General features: G+C 33.0%; 1 protein-coding gene across 4 annotated transcripts in view; it reads left to right on the top strand.

Moving 5' to 3' along the window:
• LOC105325189 (uncharacterized) overlaps nucleotides 1-22,101 on the top strand; it is a 68,677-nt gene that overhangs the window by 6,360 nt on the left and 40,216 nt on the right. For 2 of the 4 annotated variants that reach the window (XR_010709707.1, XR_010709708.1), the window contains exons 4-7: nucleotides 3,582-3,827; nucleotides 12,183-12,315; nucleotides 14,038-14,193; nucleotides 15,255-15,467. Coding sequence is in view for 1 of the 4 variants with exons in the window: in XM_066072165.1 (XP_065928237.1) it covers nucleotides 3,582-3,827; nucleotides 12,183-12,315; nucleotides 14,038-14,193; nucleotides 15,255-15,434 (715 nt within the window). In the remaining 3 variants the exon portion in view is untranslated. The other 2 variants (XR_010709709.1, XM_066072165.1) reach the window with 2 other exon arrangements.

Raw genomic sequence — 22,101 nt, 5'->3', positions numbered from 1 at the left:
GGGGGGGGGGTGAATTTTATTTTTTGCTCACCTTAGCTGAAAGCTCAAGTGAGCTTTTCTGATCACTCTTTGTGTGGTGTCAGTCTGTTCTGTAAACTTTTTACAGTTTTGATTCTATTCCAGAACCACAGGGCCAATTTCAACCAAACTGGGCACAAAACATCATATGTTGAAAGGGATTCAAGCTGTGCCCACTTTCAAGGGGGGAGAAATTATTGAAAATTTGATGGTACGATCATTGTATTTTAAAAATATCTTCTCAATTACCGTAATGTCGCGTGTATAACACGCACTTTTTTTCAGTCAAAATTTGATCAAAAGTGGGGGGTGCGTGTTATACATAGGACTAAAATTTTACCCCATTTTTTCAAGCTTGATTCTTAATACCTCGGGAGACGTGAATGCCGATATAGCGTGTTATGCAAGTTGTATGAGTGTATATTTTCTGCTGATATAGCGCGTTATGCAAGTTGTACGAGTGTATACTAAATACTAAATTTACTGCATCAGAAATACCTTATTCTTAGTTTTATTTCCATGTATTGAAATATTTATCCACTCTTGACACTATTTCTTGCATAAAACAAGTTTAAATATCGCCAGTGTATTCGCCATTACGTAAGCAATCACCTGTTGACTCGGTGCGTGGTCAATATTTGTTTAACAATTTCCGGTGTCAGAAGCATGCACCTGTCTTGTGTCGGACTTCACAGGGTGTTTTCAAGTGCATGAAGATTAGCGATTATTCTGATTTTATTAAACTTGATTACTTCGTGTCCAGTTATGCAGTTAAACGTTATTGCTTTACAAAGACACTGCTAAAAATACATCGATCATTTGTACGACTTGATAATGACGATATACGACATACATACGTTTCTTCAGAATGTTTATTTAACTACAATCAATGAGTTTGACTATAATTAATCAATCAAATCATTTCTTTTGATGTTGTTTTGGTTTATATCTGTAAACATTATAACTTTTAAGCTCGGTTGCCGTTCTTCCCTACGTATGATGATCTTCAACTTTTCCACTGTTTTACGAAGTTTCTAATGATATTTGATACCGCCCATGTAAATCATGCCGTCCTTTTTAAGTAAAATTGTAAGAACTTTGACTCTAATATCGCTTGGGCAATGTTCCGATCACGAAATTACAGTAATTGCGCTTGGGTTACAAAATTATCATTAAACATCGATAGTTATTTGGAAAAATGGCGGCCGTCGATTTTCATCATTGTGCTATGTTCCGATCACAAAATTAAAGAAATTGCGCATGGATTATAAAATTATCACGAAACATCGATTGTTTTGGGGGAAATTGCGGCCGTTGATTTCGCCATTTTTTGGGTGCGTGTTATACATAGGACCTGCTGTTTTTTCGCTATTTTTTGGTCAACTTTGGGGGGTGCGTATTATACACGAGTGCGTATTATACACGATACATTACGGTACCATTTAGCCAGAAAATCTGTAACTTGTTTGGCAGCATTTTCAGATAGGTTAGATTCCAGTTTGTTTAAATCATAATACCAAGGGGTAAGGTGAGGCCACAATAGGGGGATTAAATTTTTAACAAAGAATATATAGAGTAAATCACATAAAATCTTCTTCTCAGAAACCAATTTGCCAGAAAAGCTGTTACTTATGTAGAAGCATCTTCAGGTAGTGTAGATTCAACTTTGTTCAAATCATGATCCCTGGGGTTAGGGTGGGGCCACATTGGGTTGGGGGGGGGGTAAATTTCCGTTAGGAATATATAGAAAAAATCTTTGAAAATACAATCTGCCAGAAAAGCTTTAACTTTTGTGGAAGCATCCTTATGTAGTGTAGATTCAAGTTTGTTGAGATCATGATCCCCTTTGGGCCACATTTGGGGGGGGGGGGGGACAAATTTTATATATTAATAGGAGTATACGGGAAAATATCTTTAAAAATCTTCTACTAAAAAAACATTTATAACTTTAGTGAAAGCAGCCCCAGATAGTGCAGATTTAAATTTCTCAAAATCATAATCTTCAGGAGTAGGGTGGGGCCACATTCGGGAGGTAAAATTTTACAAAGGAAAACATTTTAAATTATTTATAAAATATCTGTTGAATATCAGTATCAAAACTTTTCAAAAGCTTTGAAAACCTTACCACTTAGAAATCATTTAGATTCAAATTGACACATGTCATTGAGGAGAGACAAGATTACTTGTGACATGTACGTAATTTCTTGATATATCTTTATGATAAAACAGAGAAAAAAACAAAAAACAAAAACAAAAACATGGAATGTGCATTGAATTAACTGCATGTACCCCCAAAATCTGACCGAATATGCCCCTTTGTCACATTCAATTAAATTAACTGAATATAAAAACCGTAACACCATACTGGTAATTTTTTGCCTATTTCTATAGAAGTCTCCCGTTTTTTATTTTCAAAATATATACGTAAACTTTCACAGAGAGAAATACTTTTGATCTGATAAAGGAGAAACAACTGACATAAAAATAGGGATTTTGCATATTATTGCATCGTCAAGAGAAGTAATATTCATTTCTGTAAATAAGGTTATTTAATTTCAAGTTACATAGTGGTGTTTCTATGAAACAGCACCATCAGGTGTGAAATTTAGACGCTCACTTTTGCACAACTTCCCCCGCTGATATTTGATAGCTGATTATTATTTTGAATGTCCAAGTTTACCTGTATCATTAAATAATATCAGCCCTAGAGAAATGTAAGATATGCCATCAATTTTGACTATTTACCAAATTTTGCAAGCACGCAACAATTTCAAACTAGCACATAGTCTTAAAATATTTAGAAAGATTTAAATACAGAAGTAACAATGCTTGCTACCCTAAGGCTTTAAAAATTTAACTCGCCATCTCATTGTTTTAAGAGTTTTTTAAAACAATTACACAAACTGTGTTCGACAAATAGTTTTCCTGAAACATTTTCTTCCTGTCTTTTTCAAAACACGTTTTTTATACAGGATTTCTATCTCAACATGTATTCTTAACAAAAGCAGAAGTAAGTTTAGTTATTATAATAGTTTTACACCAAATCATATATATTTTCAACTCGCAGCAACAATGGAAGACCTACTCGTGGCTTTGCCACGGCCTCTGCTCTGGTTATGTCTATTGTTGCTCAGGTGAGTGATGTGGCCTATTGGCCTCTTGTTTTACATGTCTTTACAAAATATTTTGGAGAAAAGGTTACACTAAGAAAACCATGCAAAATCACAATACTTTCTTATCTATTTATCTATCGAGCCCTACTCAGCTTCAGCGCTTTTTGTGTATGAAATTATAAATGCCTTAATATGTATCTCAATCCTTTGTCTGAAACAGAATACCCTAATAAGAAAACTGACAAAAACAATAAGTCTCTTTCAAAAGGGCCAGGAGACATAATATACATCTTTAAAAAATCAAACATGATCAAAAGGAGGCACATTTTCGATGAACATTTTTCATATAGTCTACATAATGTATTTCAAAATAAAAGGTTGTCTTTTCATAATTGTTATAGAAGCAGTTGATCCATATGAATAATCATTTAATATTTTTTTTCTGTACAGGTTAAAAGTATGGTACGTAGCTGCCAGGAGGTTTTTGTACTCCACCGTGTCATTAATAGGCAGGGTAATACATCCACCTAAAGAGACAGTGGCAGTTCTAAAACAAAAGGAGCTGATGAAAAGCAAGAAAAAGAGAAGTAAAGGGAAAAGGCATGCAGGAGGAAGTGCTGAGAGGGAACGACCTGTTGAAAGTGTTTACCTGCATTATTTTATAAAGTTTGCGGAGCTTTTCTTGTTGGAAAGCACGTACGTATATATGAATGTTTGACCATTATATAGTCCTGACATGTTTTTCTTTTCCTTTAAGGCCAACTGTGTCCATAAAATTAATGTAATAACAGCTATTAAAAAGATTTAATATGTGTGTACATAACAATCAAAACTGCGAAAAGAGTCACTTTTTAGCTCACCTAAGCTGAAAGCTCACATGAGCTTTCTGATCACATTTTGTCCATCCATCCAGTCTGTCGGTCATCTGTAAACCTCAAAACTTTTATAAAAATCTTCTCCAGGAAAGGAATATATAAAGTAAATCTTTAAAAACCTTCTAAGAAACTAATCAGCCAGGTGATACTTTATAATGGTTAGACTTTGGCCCCTGGATGATTCTTTGGCCTCTCAAGGGGGACACAGTTTGATGTAGGTTTATATCCCATATATAAACATTTGTTTAGGATCTTTTTGAGAACTTCAATGCTCAACATGTGATATGACTATAAAATTATCCTGCTAGAAAAGAGAATGCATTTTCTTTATACAGGATCTCAATGTTTTATTAAATGCAGGTGAGCAATGTGCCCACAGGCCTCTTGTTTTTGGTTCACCTTAACTGAACGCTCAAGTTAACTTTTCTGATCACAGTTTGTCTGTCGTCCTTCTGTCCGTCTGTAAACTTTTCACATTTTGAACTTCTTTTCTAAAACCAACTTGGCCAATTGCAACCAAATTTGGCACAAAGCATCCTTATGATATGGTGAATATATATTGCAGAAATGAAAGACCGACCTTTATTTAAAGCGGAGAAAACCTTGAAAAAAAAAAAAAAAAAAAAAAAAAAAAAAAGGGGGTTGATTTTTGAAAATCTTCTCAAGAACTACTGAGTTAAATTCAACATAATTTAGCATAAATATTCCTTATCGAAAGGAAAATATAAATTGCCAAAATTATGGGCTAATTCTGTTTCAAATTTTAGTAATTTACAAAAATAACAAAGAGGGAAGTCAATCAGTTTATAATTTCGGCTTTTAAGGTCAATAATTTCTCTATCTTGTTCGCTAACTTTTCTATCAAGCTTAATGACTATTGCCTTTAATAAATCAACCTCACGACGGAGATTTTTATTTTCTTTATGAATAGTTTCAACATTTTGCACTGTGTCCACTGCTTGTTGAGCAACATATTCAATCTTTTGTTCAAGGCCGTCTGTTCCCCACAAATCCTCTCTTAGACTTTCTTTCACGCTTTGTAATTCTGAGCGGAGTTCTTCAAGACCCTTAAGTCTGTGCTGTATATCTTGGAGGCTTTGTTGAATTATTGGCAGCGACTGAAGAGCGCTACTCACCTCTCCGCTGAGTCCGGGTGTAGAATTAACGGTATTTGACGTAACACCGGCACTGTGTTTTTTAAGAGAATTCTTCAAAGGTCCGCTTTGCGCCATTTTTTTGTCACTTTAGTAATCCTTCAGAACAGAATTGTTACTGCAAGCATTTGTACTTAGAAATACGCTTGATCTACGCTCCTATTGGGATTTTAAGGGGAAAAATTCTCTGCCCAAATTTTTACAACCACCTACATGCTCACGTGACCGGAAGAATACCTTAAAAGCCGCTCCATGCGAGACAATATACTAATCCATAGATTCAAGGAAAGTTCCAATGAGAACCTTATGCTGGATATCCCAAGTGCCATTAAAAAGGTTTATGGTGTAGATCTAAAGTTTGTCCGCATACATCGTATTGGCCCACCCAGGCGCGGACCGGTACCACGCACAATAGTGGGGAAGTTAGAGCATTATGACAAAAAGGAGGAAATTCTACAAATTCAGAGGGATTTCAGGCGTTCATCAAAAGAAACTCCTTTCCATGTATCCGAACAATTCCCGGCAGCCCTAGTGGAGGAGAGGAAACATCTGTTTGAGCTCCAACGTAAATACACGTCTCAAAACGTAGAAACGCGTGTAAGAGGAAACAAACTTGTTTTCAAAAACAACGGAAATGTATTCAAAGAAAAAGTACTCGTCCCCCGGGCTGAAGATGTTCTACAGTGCGACGAAGATGAATTAGACAAGCTACAGGAAATACCAGTAGTAACTTCGGAAGAAAAACGTGAACGTGGGAGTAGATTCGTGGCTAGCGGAATCCCCGTCAAAACCTATGGTGAAGTACGCAATTTTTACAAATTGCTGTGCTCTCTACCGAGGCATGCGCAAGCACACCATCGCATTCTAGTGTACCGCTTCCGGGACAAGGATGGTAAGGTGATGGATGGATGATGGGGAGTTTGGTGCGGGAAGGAATCTACTAAAGCACTTTGAGGAACGCGGCCATGAAAATATTGCGTGTGTCATTACAAGATTGTATGGCGGTGAGCACCTTGGTGTTGCACGGTTTGGTCTAATGAGGGAACTTGTAGATCAAGTCGTAAATGACATCGAAAAATAATGTGACTATTCCAGAACTATCGTTTCCGTCCGTATTTAGACTTGGTTTCCAAGGGTAAGAACTGTGCACAATAGAACTTCCGGTTGATGTCTAAACAGATGCTCGCATTTGTAAGTTTATTATTTGTTTATGGGTTGGGAAAAATTTCAGAGCCCTATCGATTTGATTGGGCCGTTTTGGGGGTTTAGATCATGCTCAGTGTTATTTTTTCATTGTATATATGTTATTTCAGTTTGTGTGTTAGTATGAGAGAAAAAAATGTACAGAGTGGAATTACATGTTTGTGTCAATATACATGTCTCTTCTCTTCTCAGAGTCATTTTCATTCATACAAAATGCTTAATATTCTCATTTAAGAAAATCTGCAATATGTTCTTAACATTATCTATTATAACGGTTAATGAGTTTGTCTTTACTATCTTTTAACTGTAGAGGTCTGCATGGTATAGAAAAGAGAAGGGATGTTTTTAACTTTTTGAAACAGAAACAAAAGTCAATTTATTTTTTACAAGATACACATTTCACAGAAGATGATGTTAATATGGTGCGATCAATGTTGGGATATGAAATCTTTATTAGCCCAGGTAAAACTGACTCCAGAGGGATGGCAATCTTATTTAATAATAATTTTGAATATGAAATCATTCAAGTAACAACTGATGAAATTGGTAATTATTTAGAAATTGATCTAAGAATAGAAAAATACAATATCCTTCTTATCAATATATATGGCCCTAATCGTGACTCACCTGATTTTTATGAAAATATTCAAAGTAAGGTTGAAAACTTTTATGGAGACTTTGTTGTTTTAGGTGGAGATTTTAATTTAGTTCAAGAAACATCTCTAGATTATCATAACTACAAACTTATAGGAAATCCAAAGGCAAGGAAAATAGTTTTAGAATTAAAAGAAAAACTTAACTTAAAAGACCCATGGAGAAGTTTGCACGAAGATCAAAAACAGTATACATGGTTTGGTCCATCCAATAAAAAAAGCAGAATAGATTTTTTTTTGGTCTCTTCACATTTGTTAAATTTTGTTCATAAAGCAAAAATAGATATAGGGTATAGGTCTGACCACTCTATTGTACTTATTGATATTGTTTTCTCACATTTTGTCAGAGGGAAGGGATTTTGGAAATTTAATAATTCTCTGTTGAAAGATAAAGAATATGTAGTTGGGGTGAAAAAAGTTATAGTTTCTCTAAAACATCAGTACGCAGAAAAATCAGACTCACTGGAAGCTATAGAACAAATACCTGATGCCCTGTTATCTCTTACTATTGATTACCAGTCCTTCTTTGAGCAGATCTTACTCCATATTAGAGGATATACAATTGAGTACAGCTCGAGAAAAAAAAGAAATAGAGTAAACAAGCAAAAAGAAATAGAAGAAAAGATGACTACTATAAGAAATAATGAATATGAAACTAATAATGATGAACTTATTCTTTTGCAAAATGAGTTAGAATTAATCAGAAAAGAACACATGAAAGGTTTAATGGTAAGAGCTCGTGCTAAATGGATTGAAGATGGCGAAAAGCCTACTAAATATTTTCTTGCACTTGAAAAACGTAATTATATAAACAAAACAATATCTAAAATTGCCAATGACAGTGGAGTTTTAATCACAAATCAACAAGAAATACTTAATGAAATTAAATACTTTTATCAAACCTTATATAGTAATAAAGATAATGACTTGAATGATGTTGATATAGAAGAAATTATAGATAAAAGCTTGGTAAACATACTTGATAGTAATATGCATGAAAAACTAGAAGGAAAAATAACCTATTCAGAAGCCTTAGAAGCTCTAAAAAATATGAAAAACGATAAATCACCAGGTTCAGATGGCTTTACCGCTGAATTTTTTAAATTTTTCTGGAAAGATATATGCCACTTCTGGTTAATGTCAGCTAATGAAGGCTTTGATAAGGGACTACTATCAACAACTCAGAAACTAGGAATAATATCTATCTTGCCAAAAGAAGATAAATGTAGAGAATATTTAAAAAATTGGAGACCAATATCACTTTTAAATGTATCTTATAAACTAATATCAGCATGTATCGCAAACAGACTAAAACAAATACTAGACTACCGTATTTCACGGAATTTAGGTCGATACGGTTTATTGGGCGAAGGAGGCCGTTTTTAGCCATAAAATAAAAAAAGTATAAATAGGTCGACTTCGAAGAATTGGTCGAAAAATTACCGCTAGTTCTAATGAATAAATGGTTTAAACCAATAACGTTATCATACAGTAGCTTTTAATCTTATTTCACAGTTTTAAACAAAAGGGAAATAAAATGTATTTCTTGAAAACATCGTAAGAAAATGTCTGAAATTGCGTCAACATTTTCAAACCAAATAATTCAGTACAGCCGGTTTTAATTTAAGATCGTTTTTTATTACTTCCCTGCCATGTGTACAAACTGGTGTTAACCGGGGGATAGTTACCTAGCCTGGAGGCATGACTACGGTAGCACATGCCACCCTGTGTCTCTATGTGACTTTTTACTGTGTATATACACACGAGTCAACCTCTGATCTTATTGAAGCCTGCAGGCATGAGTAGCACGTGCCGAGAGTTCAACTGTGTATAAATAAAGTCAGCGCTACCCAGACTGATTTCAGAGACACCTGGCTAAAATTTCATCGAAAGTTTTATGTTGAATATACAGAAAAAGACTTGTTCATGTATTCTATTATGAAAACAAATTGTTTTTTTTTTTATTTCTACCCGACGATATTTCCCCCTGTAATTACCCTTTGTACGGTTCTCATTTTACTTTTACCGCGCGAAATCGATTTCCTGTTTATCGTAAGCACACGATCAAAATGCATGACAGCATTTAATGATTCAGTCAGTGATCTAAGTAAGAAATGTAAGAAGAAATAAATCTATTTACATTTAATTTTGTTTAAATGATAAATTACTACAGTATATTGATTAAAATCCATACGATTTTTACACAGAAATTCAAGCAGTATTACAGTAAACACTCATGATTTTATTGGAGGGTTGCATAAATTTTTGCAAAATTCCAACAAAAAAAAACAACATAAATTGGGCGAAGCGATGAATAGGGCGAGGTCCACATGTCAGGGGAAAAAAGTATCGACCTAAATTCCGTGAAATACGGTACATTATAAATGAAAATCAAAAGGGTTTTTTAAAGGGTAGGTTTATTGGAGAAAACACCCGCTTTGTTTATGATATTATTAATGAAACAAAAATAAGGCAAATTCCTGGAATGATATTACTTATCGATTTTGAAAAAGCTTTCGACTCGATATCATGGTCTTAAGAACTTAAATTTTTCAATTTTGGTCCAAATATTATTAGATGGATGAAAACACTTTATACAGATGCAAAGTTATGTGTGATTCAAAATGGAATTTTTTATAATTTTGGGTTAGGTATTTCGTACAATTGAAAACCAGGTTAGAGAGAGAGGGCTGGTCTAGTTCTTTATTAGAAGCAGCCATATTGAAGGCATGATAAGTGGGTCAATGTTACAAAGAAGAATTCTCTTGTTGTACAACAGTTTACGTCCGAAGTGAATATTTGAAACATGCAAAATATATTTGTGCCGATTTTGTAAAGTAAATTGAGATTAAATATTTCATTGCGTTGAAATGTTCACTTGTGGCGGTGGTTTAAGCTTGTTTTGATTTTTGTTTATTTTGAGGATAAAAGCATTATCGTTGTTCTTTAAAAATTATCTTTGTAGCCATTTCTTGTTTTTGAATAAAGATGAAAATAATGGGTGGGTCTTAGTACAAAAGAGCAATATGCCTGTCAATACATTGCCATTTGGTTAGAATTATATCTCTTTAAAATATCATGTGACAACATTTTTCAGTTAAGTTTTTCATCAGTCAAGTGAGTAAGTTTATGAAACGTCATACAAATTCACGCCAGGTAAACGACAATCATTTATAATGGAGAAGACCAATTAAATTTTTGAATGTTTTTAATTTAATTTAATTTCTTCTTTCACATATAGGAATTTTTTTTATTAAAAATAAAATACAATAACAAGTAAGTATAGTTGAGGGAGAAAATATACCGTATTTTTCTGATGATTAGTCGTAATTCTTTTTCTCTGAGCAGAGCACCCGACTTATCGTCTTGATCAACTTGTCTAAGGCTTGAGGTCAGAAAATTGTTAATAATAGCATTGAAAATCTTGGTTTTAATCATCTTGAGTTTGCTGTGTGATTGTAGAATCTTACCTTATTGAATTCATTGTTTATCTTTATTAATTATCGTTTTCTCTCATTTGTTAACACTCTATACATAATAATAACGGTAATTAAAAAATGGTATATATCTTTAATCAATTAAAAGTTTACCATTCCGTTTTTTTTAAAAACACATTGTCAAATGGTTCCATTTATCACTAGTGGGAAGATAACATTGCGCAGTAAAATTAAAACCAAATTTGAATGGAAAAAATTATTGCAGTATGTCTGGGTAATGTTTTTAATTTTGATTAGTTTAATAGTGAAGAGTTGTTAGTAGAAAGTATAATTAAGAAATATTTTGTTGTCAAATGCAATCTTAAAATACGTAATCAGCAATTATCAATACTATTGTTTATACAACATGTACGATAGGCTGACATCGGTTGTGCTAATACTATAGTAATCATTCCCTAAGGCTGAGATCCATACGGCATGTTCATTCCCTGTGTACATGTATGTACTTTTATAAGAGTGATTATAGTTCATTGATTAATTAATTATTGTCCAATTCTTTTATTTCAACAGTTGTTGAATAAAAATTTTCGGAAACATATGTATGTTGTATATCGTCATCATCAAGTTGTACAAATGATCAATCTATTTCTAACAGTGTCTATGTTGAACAATGGCGTGTATAACTGCATTACTGGATACAAAGTAAACAATATCATTAAATCATAGTAATTGCTAAGCTTTCTGCACTTGAGATCCCCCTTTGAAGTCCGACACGAGACCGATGCATGCTTCTGACACCAGAAATTGTTAAACATTAACCACGCCCCAACAGGTGGCTGATTAGGGCAAATACACTGGCGATGGTCAGAGTGGATATTTATTTTAATACGTGGGAATAAAATATTTGTGACAAAGTCAGGTTAGTTAACTCTCATAAAACTTGCATAACATGTGATATCCGGAATTGTATACAATGCAAGCAACTTTAAATAGATGTTACCGGTATTTGAAAATACAATGCATAAGTATAAAGTGTAATTGTTGAAATGTTAATCATTAATAATAATTGGTAGCAATATCAAGGACATAATGTGCATCATACACTGATAATGTTACTTGCAGTTTGATATGCCATTTTAAAGCAATTAGTTTGACGTGTCGTTTGAAGCAAAGTATCATAGGATTTTATTTAAAATTTCGGCTAAAAATGAGCAATTTGACTAAATTTCAGCATAAATGATTCGTCTGAAAAATATGTTACCTTTATGCTCTCATGTATTTTGATCGCCTTATAAAGTGGTGGGGGGGGGGGGCCTTAGATAAAGGGAACTGGAAGTTAATCGTAAACCTCTACCAAAAATTTAGTTAAATTTCTTGCATAGGATCTTATTTTCATTAAGGTGTAATGTTAAAGATTAAGTGTATGCAAAAATAAGTGTAAAATTTAGATACTTTACGGTATCTTTTATTTTTTTGTTATTCTACCGAGGGGCCATAATGGCACAATATTCTTTGAATGCCCATGGATATTAAGCCATTGTTGCTCAGGTGAGCGATGTGGCCCCATGGGCCTCTTGTTTATATAATATGATACATCAAGACCCCTGTATAAATTTTTAATTCTTAGTAGAATTGATTTTTTGTTATAATGTAATTGGAATAATGGTGATGGTCTCTTGAAGGTGATGCCTTGTTGAAGCTAGCAATGATTTTTTGTGCTATATTTCAGAGCTGTGGTCAAAAGGTCTTTTGTTTTTGGTGAGAAAATAGTGAGTAGCACTCCAGATTTAGAGTACGGATTTGCTCCAACACCATCAACTATGCCAACCAAAAAGGAAAACACACTGTTGTTTGTAGTTGAGGTATTTAATGGCCATTCAACACATAATTTAAGAATGTAGTAATAATAAACAGACTTCTGCTAAAATTACTTGCAGTGATTGTGTATCTGGACCTACTTATGAACTTGCAAGACTATCATGCTGAATCTGGGCCATGAATTTCAGATGCTGTAGAAGGTTAAGGTTTTTGGAGCAGGTTAAAGTTTTTAGCTCACCTAAGATGGCTTTATGGGTGTTAATTAATTATGGAATCTAGTAGATACATATTGGAATAATAATACAAACAGTACAAAAACAAATATTGATAATTTATATTAATATTAAATTAATATTAATTTACTGTTACCACATACAGGTAACTCTCGATGGCTCGAACTTTGTTCGCTCGAAGTGAGTCTAGGGTCCCGATTTTTTCCTTTATATGACTTAGCAAATTTACTCTTGAATTCTCGAAGTCGCTGTGTATCTCCAAGTGCTTTTCCTAATTAACACCTACTTGGTCATTTAAATGGCTCCAGGCATTAGACCCGGAACCGTGTCACGGATTAGTTATTCAGGCGACACTTGTCTTGCAAGGTGATAATTGTTTGATGATTGACCATACTGATACCTAATCTATAATTAACACAAACCGTTTAACGATATTTTGGAGACGCAATGATTTAATTGAGACGAAACAATAATTTAATATTGAGTCATGGTCAAATTTTAGAATTATAAAACTGTAAAAATTATGCTTATCAGAATCATTGTCATTATAATGATTATTGCTGAACAAGCTCAAACAGCTGGTGAAGGAACAATGGGTGATACTCAGTCATCTCATTTCTGACATGTCGATTGTCTTGCATTCCAGTAGTACTAAGCAATCTGGTCTCAATCTAATGCATTAAATAAATAATCATCATGAATTTATTCAATATTCGTCTGTATTTTGTTTTTAAACATCAAGTTCTGAAACTTGTAACTGTAACTGAAAAGAAAACGTTGTTTAAACACGTGCGTAAGGTTAGCACTAAATAAATGGCTTAATCATAACATCCAGTAAGACTAATTTTAAAACCCGTCGGTCAACCCGGAAAATTCCGAACTCTTGAAACCTCGAAGTTTTTCCTCGGTCCCATGGACTTCGAGCTATCAAGAGTTACCTGTAATTAAACGGTGAGAAACATCTTGGGGTGAAACGTCTCACTGCGAACGGTCTTTCAGGCAAACAGTCCCGCATTCTCAAGCTTCGAGTTATAAGCAGGATATAGAGCTTTGCTCACAATTCTATGTTCTATAATGTCTGTCTTCACCAAACTTGCATAGATCATGCATCTGGACCTACTTAATATGGACTTGAAAGACTTGGATGCTGAATTTTGGCAATGAATTTCAGATGCTGGAGGAGGTAAAAGTTTTGGAGAAGGTTAAAGTTTTTGGTGCCTGTGCCCTCTGATGATTATATCTTAGTTATTACTGGTCCTAACTTCACCAAATTTGCATGGATGGTGCGTTTTTTATACTGATGCACCTGACAGGCTTGAATACTGAATCTGAGCCATAGGTTTCGGATGCTGAATGAGGTAAAGGTTTTTTGAGCTGGTTAAAGCTTTTGATGCAAGGAACAGTGGATAAATATTATAATGCATATAAAATATTTTAAGATATTTTTGACAATATAAGGTTATTAGATTCCGTAGAATCTATTTTCGTTCAGCTTGAGTTGTATGAAAATCTTTATATATTGCATATTTATAGGCGAAAGGGAAACCTATCAACAATGTTTCGTCTGAATGTTTGGAAGATCAACTTGATGATGATGTTCTTAGGCGGGTTGGATATGAGCTCATTGCAAAAATTCCCTTCTCAGTAACGTTTCCTAATACCCTGGGAATAATATGTATGGAAACCAAAGTAAGTGTCAATTACTGTATGGATCTTTTAGTTACCCTCATTGTTGATTGTTATACCTCTACTCATTAGGTCACCTGAACTATTGGTCATCATCTGTCGTCATGCGTCATTCAAATTTTTACATAAGAATATTCAGTTGAACTTGTAAGTCCCAACTACTTATTTTACCCTCGATATCTCGAATACTCGGATATCTCAAAGGTTTTTAAACGGTCCCATCTAGTTCCAGATAACGAAGGTTGACTGTATAGAGAAAATTCTTTAAAAATCTTCATTCAAAACCAATTGGCCAAATAGCTGTAACTTGTGAGGAAGCACTCTCAGGTAGTAGATTCTATTTTGTTCAAGCGATAATCCCTTGGGGTAGGATAGGGCCACCATGGGGGGGGGGGGGGGGGGGGCGAATTTTTACATAGGAATGTAAAGAGAAATATCTTCGTTTTGAAAATCAATTAAGAAGAAAAGCTGTCACTTGAATGGAAGCATCCTCAGGTAGTGTAATACATAAGAGATATATCTTTAAAAATCAATTAAAATCGGATGAGACTTTACTGGAGGGGATGGTCTAATTTTTACATTGATACAAACTGTTTAACAAAACATTTAAATTGCCATCTTGTGACGAAGTGTCTTAAAAAGTATAAGTCGCGCTGTAGTGAAGTACCTTTAGCTAATTTTATCAAACTTTATCAAAGTCCTCAGGTGAGCGATGTGGCCCATGGGCCTCTTGTTTTAATCATTTTCCTCAGGGATAGGATGGAGCTACAATGGAAGGGGTCAAATTTAACAATTAGGAAAAAATATATATATGTGATATTGCTTTGAAATCATCCTGTTATAAAGGGTGCTTAATGCCTAACATAAGATATCTGCAGAAATATTTGAAAACCTTTCAATCAGGAACTATTCTTCTACATGTACTTTGACCAGATGTTATGTATATATGACTCATTATAGCTGATTTTATTTTCGCTATTATGGCTTGGGTGAGAAATGTGGCCCAATGTCCTCTTGTTTATATAATTCTACATTTGTTATTATTATTAATTTTTTTTTTATAGATAATATTTGTTTATCTGAAAGTAACAAAGGAAGATTTTAAACTCCTGACTTTGCCACTCAAAAGTCAAGGAATTATCCACTATACCAGATCTTTTGACATGCTTAAAGCAGAGGATAGAGGAGAGATTTGTGAATTTTTGTATTGGCTTGGTTGCATCCAAAACCGTGACTTAATGTAGATTAAACGATCAGAAGCATAATTAAAGGAAGAAGTAAGTATTGTTTACTTAAACTGTGTCATTATTTTAGCAAAATGCATCATCTTTAAAGAAAAAAAGTAGCAAATAAATGTAACCTTTTCATAACTAAGCTTTTTTTATTAGCTCACCTGAGCTGAAAGCTAAAGTGAGCTTTTCTGATCACTTTTTGTCTGGCGTCCATCTTTCTATCCATCTGTAAACTTTTTACATTTTTGACTTCTTCTCTAGAACCACTGGGCCAATTCAAACAAACGTGACACAAAGCATCCTTCGGCAAAGGGGAATGAAAGTTGTGAAAATAAAGGATCACGCTTCTTTAAAGGAGAGATAATTATGAATGATTGAAAATTTTTGAGAAACTTTCAAAAATCTTCTTCTCAAGAACCATATGGCAAAAAAACCAAACTGAACCTTGTGTGGAAGCATCCTCAGATATAGTAGATTCAAGTTATGAAAATCATGACCACCCAGGATGAAGGGTGGGGCCACAATGGGGGATCAAATTTTTACATAGGAATATAATATAGAGTTCATCTCTAAAAAATTTCTTCAAAGAAACTTATCAAAAAACCAAGTTTGTTCAAATCATTTTCCCTAGGGGTAGGATTAAAAGGGCCAAATCTTTTTTAAGGGGGATAATAGGGATTTATTGAAAAAAAATTGATATTTTTCAAAAATCTTCTCAAAATATTTTGGCCATAAAAGTTTAAACGTGTAGATACATCCTCAGATAGTGTAGAATCAAGTTTGTTTAAATCATGGTCCTCTGTGGTGAGATGGGGCTACAATGGATTGAATTTTTACATAGGAATATATAGAGTTAATCTTTTCAAATCTTCTTCTTAAAAACCATTTGGCCAGAAACGCTGAAACATGTTTAAATACATCCTCAGATAGTGTAGATTAAAATTTGTTCAATTCATTATCCCCGGGGGTATGTGAGGCCACAATGGGGGATTGAAGTTTTACAAAGGAATATATATAGAGTTAATCTGTAAAAATCTTCTACTCAGAACGCATCAGGGTGCATGAAATTAACAATTTTAGTGGAGGACTTCATTGTATTTCTCAATATGCAGACTGTTTATATTCATTATCAGCAAAGAAAATGAAAAATGTATTTTTATACATTATTTTTTTAATCATGAGATTGATGGTCTATTTCAACAAGCAGTCATTTTCTAAATAGTGCCATTATAACATTGCATTGCTAGAGATTCCAGAGTTGTCATTCCGATTCCTCCTGATTTTCAAGAATAACTTACAATGAAGGACTGAAAGATTGGTCGCTCTACCCACTTTGCTAGCATTTGTTGGTAGAAAGATAACTAATAGAACTAAGGATGCTAGGAGAGGTAAGTAAAGTGAATCATCTGTCTATATTGATCCAAGTATTTCCTATCTTAGACAAATACTAGGTATACAGATGTCAATTTGTTAATTTCCCAGTATTATATATAGAGGGAAAAAGAAATTAATAAAGAAGTCCATCTTTTAGAAAAATCTAAAATTCCTAAAATTTCGGTTATTTATCTGTGTGATGCGGACGCATACTCCCGATTTTTTTTTAATTTCCCAAATTTCAAGAAAGGTAGTCTGAAAGCGGTGTAAATTAGAATTGTATGAACCATATAAAAAAAATCGAACTTTTGGGGAGATGATTTTAATCAACTTTCCTATGCAGTTACTCTGAAACAGTGTTTGGACCAAAGCACAAATCATCGCCGCTGACCAGAATTAGTTCTTGAGAATAATTGATAAATTCGAAATAATGTATGCTAAAGCATTGTTTTTCAAAGAAACAGATTTATAAATACCTTGAAAATAGTCAGATTTAAAATGGTACGAACAATTTAGATATTTTTTGTAGTTGTATGTATTCTTACGCCAGAGTTCAATATAGTCTCCTTCAACTCGACGCTCGGCTGTCTCCGTAAATCTCCGACAAGCAGAGAGTCTCTCTTGCTTGTCGGAGATTAACATTGACAGCCGAGCGTTTGGTTGAACGAGACGAGATTTCAATATTGCTTGAATCCATAAATTCTCCAGAAATATTTCTATCACTGATACATAGTTTCTTTGAATTATTTCTATCTTTAAATATTACTTAACATGATTTATATGGGGTTTTATCAACATTCTTGTGTCGAAAAAGTCCAAAAATTCATATTATAAAAATGTGCGTAATTCAAATAGAGATTAGAAATAACCTGTACTTGTCTTGCAAAATAACATATCATTGATTTTAAAATATATGAACATCGATAAAATCAACTCCCATCAGTTCTTCGGTACTTTGATTATAACTTGTATTTCCTAGAACAAGTGGCTCAGAGGTTAACATGTGAAAAAGAATGAACAATTTGATACATTCTTCTTTAATGATAAACTAATGGGCGATTAAAACTGAATATAATATTTAAAGGGGCATGGTCACGATTTTGGTCAAATTTTATTTTTCTGTTTTTATTATTTACAATGCTTAAGGAATGCATTTCTAATGATCAAATGAAATTTGGGTGCCAGTCGTTGAGTCTTAAGCAAGATACAGGGCTCATAATTCTACGTCATGTAAACAAGGCTCGTGCCCTGTTATTGTTTACATAGGTTCAATATACCAATAAAAATCTTTTTATAGCTGATTTGTCTATCTTTTTATTCATTTTAGGCATAAATAAACAGCTACTAACGATTAACACAATCATTTGACGTCTAAAACTGGAATTTTCACTTCAACATTCAAAATGTAAACAAAAGTTTTGTTTACATAGCGAAGAATTACAATCAAATTTTGGTTGCCTATTAAAAATGCCCTACTGAAACATTGTAAACATTAAAATCGGAAAAATAATTTTTGACCAAAATCGTGACCATGTCCCTTTAAAACTATCCACGTTGTACGGAAAAACATATGCATGGATTATATGTGTCCATAATGTTCTCAAGACAATCAGTTCTTGTTTTTTTCACGTTCTTCAATTTTGAGAAAGACAATAATCTGAAAAATAAAGGAACGCTTGTTTGCGTACGTTTTGGACCATAATCTATAGTTAAGCGTGAAAATGTTTATAATTCAACAAGTGTGAAGAACAATAAATATAAACTATTAAATTGAAAAAGTAATCTTCACACCATATTCTCAAATATTCGTGTGCAATATATAAAATTGCACCTTGTTGAAAAAAGGTATTTATAATTTTAAATTACTGCTGTTAAAATACGTTTTTATTAACAATGTTTTCATTTTAGGTTGCAAAGCATGCAGTTAAGACAGAAAAAGATCTACCCAGAAGAGACACGCCATGATTTGTTAATGTGTGGATCTTTTGTTTTCTATTTAAACACTGTGTTTTGTATCACTTTGTATATTTTAATTGTCTGATAATAAACATTAAACATATATAATCAATTTTAATCAATTATTCTTAACTATTTTGTATCTAAGTTGATTTGATATCACATGGTCTATATCATATTTGAAAATAGTCCTGATTTAAACCTACACGTTTTTTTTTAAATAGTACATAAGTTTCAATTTATTTTCTCTATGATGCATTCTTTTGTATTCATTTACTCTAAGAATATCTATGGTATTGAAAAAATTGCAAGTATTAAGGAATAATGCTAGCAGATTTCCAATACTTTTCAATAATTTTTCTTCTTATGTATTATTTAAACAATCAATGCTTTCTTTGGTGATTCATGCAGAATGTTAAGGTAGCGAGACATTACAGAAAAAAAATACAAAACTCGCTTTCAACTTTTTTTCAAATTTTTCTTCTGCAAAGATCACTACCCTCATAGCCCGCATTAATCATCAAAAGAAGCCTTTTTAATGCTTTTATTCACTTCTTTTTTTTTTAACAAATTAATCGTAAATAGTAACTTAATTATTGTTAATTTACATCAGTATGTTAGATAAAAGAAATTGCCTTATAAGGTAATATGGTAATAGTCTGACATCATCATGACATGCAGCCGTTTTTTATAAGATTCCGGATCGATAAACTGGTTAAAACTGGATCTTGTAGATGTCAGTTCTGTCAGTTTTATAGAGCTGTGAATTACAATCAATTTCCGTAAGAAATAGAGGGAATCATACTTGATGGATGTAAATATAACAAGATGAACCTAATCATTTTGTGGGGATTTTCCTCTTTGTATAGCCAAAAAAATATGGGATTTCTATTGAAAAGTTTGTGATCATTACATAAGGGAAGTGGAACAAATGGTATTTAAGGTCACTGAATTTCAATTTCATTTTACTATGTTCATAAAAGCAAATATGAAATTGATAAATATATATAAATAGGGTGTATGGCTGTAATGATAGGATTGCTTTCTGTCCAAAAATTACTCATTACGGAAATAAGTCCTTTTATGACCCGCATTACTTCACATTTTGACAATGAGAAGACGATGTAGAACCATTTTAACAAGACCTTGGATTTTTAATTGGACGGTAGCTGTCTATTTCTTGCGTCAAAACAAGTTTTAAATGACGCGGTTTCAAGCGAAATTTGCTCCGATTGCATACTATTAGCTCAAAAGCCAGACAAATCTTGTTGATTTCAAAGAGCAATGGCTGAGTGGCTAGCAATGAAATAAACAGGCTTACGTCACATTGCTGTTTGACACAACTACCCAAAGTCCAAGCTCTTGTTACAATGGTTCTAATAGATATTAGACATGTATTTTATAGAAATTATATTAATAATTAGTTATTTAAATAATGAACAATTTATTAAAAATATATCAATTATTAATAATATAAATTATATACATGGCTTAGAATAAGTGATATTCTTGCAAAATGATAACAATAGAGAGAAAAAAGGTCGAAAGGAAGTGAGAGAAAAAGAAAAAAAGAGATACATATAATAATTTATAAAGTCATTTATTACATCAGAAATAAATGTTTAAACCGTCGTGGATGTCATAAAGTTTGTTAGAACTTCCCACGAGTTGTTTGCAAGTGGTTTTCATAATCTAAAATGTAAGTATCAACAGTTTTTCAATATCAGAATTTTTTCAAGCAGAAACCTGTTTTTAATTATTTGTTTATTAGATCAAAACTCCAGTATGAGTTATTGTTATATTTTGTTGCAAAAATATAATATTAAACAACCATTGATACTAGATTACAGAGTGTACAAATGCTTGGATTTAGAAATTTACCAAATAAAACTGATTTCCTATCAAATAATATCGAAATATCAAATTCATTCAAAAATTACTCTTCAATAAAACACCGTAGTATATATCCAATATTTTTTAAGAGAGACGTGCAATTTATATATAAGAATGTAATTTTTGGTCTTTAAAATCAAAACAATTATTCCGCTAATATCTAACAACAAACTTTAGCTTTTATATATATATATATATATATATATATATATATATATATATATATATATATATATATATTGTAACGTATTCACTTTGATGATGAATAATAGATACCGTTTTTAAAATTTCTAAAATTTATTAAGTCCGAAAATCAATATTTCACATTACATATAAAGGTACAACTCAATTTAACAAAGGTCGGAAATAGAATAACACACAATTTTCACTCACACACTTTTCATCCTTGACAACTCCGCCTACTCTCACCTAAACTGACCAATAGAATTAATTAAAAAGTTTCAAAGAAATTTGCATCAGCAAGCAAAATTTTACAACGCTCACATATGGAAGACAGGAAACCGTAATTCTAACCATGAATAAATCAAAGAAACGTATATCTCAGATATCACGTGAGATTTCATGACCAAGGAAAATACACTTTTGTTGAGCGAAATGACATTTCGACGGTTGCAGTTTTAGTCCTGCGGTACGAAAACGATCAAATACTTCTTGCAAGTCTTTGATATGTTGATCGAATGTTTCGGAACAAATGAGAACATCATCCAGGTAGCACAGAACAGATTTAAATGTTAATCCATGGAGGACTTTATCCATAAACAACTGAAAACTATTTGGTGATGTTTTAAGTCCCATGGGAAGTCGTAAGAATTTAAATGTTCCGTAACAAGTATTAAAAGCTGTGAATTTTGTCGAGTCTTTAGAAATCGGCATTTGGAAAAATCCCTTGCTCATGTCTATTGACGAAATAAAGTTCGGTGTTTTGTCTGCAAATGATTCTGTTAATTCCTGCAAGTCTGGGATATTGTAGCGAAATTCTTGCGTAACAGAATTCAGATACCGAAAGTCGCAACAAAACCTGTAATACGACAGTGACTGCTCTTTGGTCAAATCAGTCAATTTACCTTTGGGTTTCGACGGTTTTGATACCAATACTATCGGGCTTGTTATAGGAACATTTTCCGATTTGTCTACTGGGGCGATGATATTTTGTCGAAGAAGTTCATTAAGCTGATGACGCAAAACTTCCTTTTTGTCCGGCGGTAATCTGTACGGTCTTTGATGTTTAGGTTCCGCATCGGGTTTTAAGTGAATTTGATGTTCTACTACATTTGTAAGACCAATGTCAGGATTTTCCTTTGTTACGAATATATCTCGATTTCGGCATAAAGTTTCGGTTAACAAAGTTTTATTAACTTTAATCAATTTATTTTTAAAGAAAAAGTTAGATAGGAACTTGGCATCCGTTTGAGATACTCCGCTCTCCTCTGATTGG

Source organism: Magallana gigas, chromosome 9 (assembly GCF_963853765.1).
Source record: "Magallana gigas chromosome 9, xbMagGiga1.1, whole genome shotgun sequence".
Classification (NCBI taxonomy): Eukaryota; Metazoa; Mollusca; class Bivalvia; order Ostreida; family Ostreidae; genus Magallana; species Magallana gigas.
This window is presented reverse-complemented; position numbering and strand designations above follow the sequence as displayed.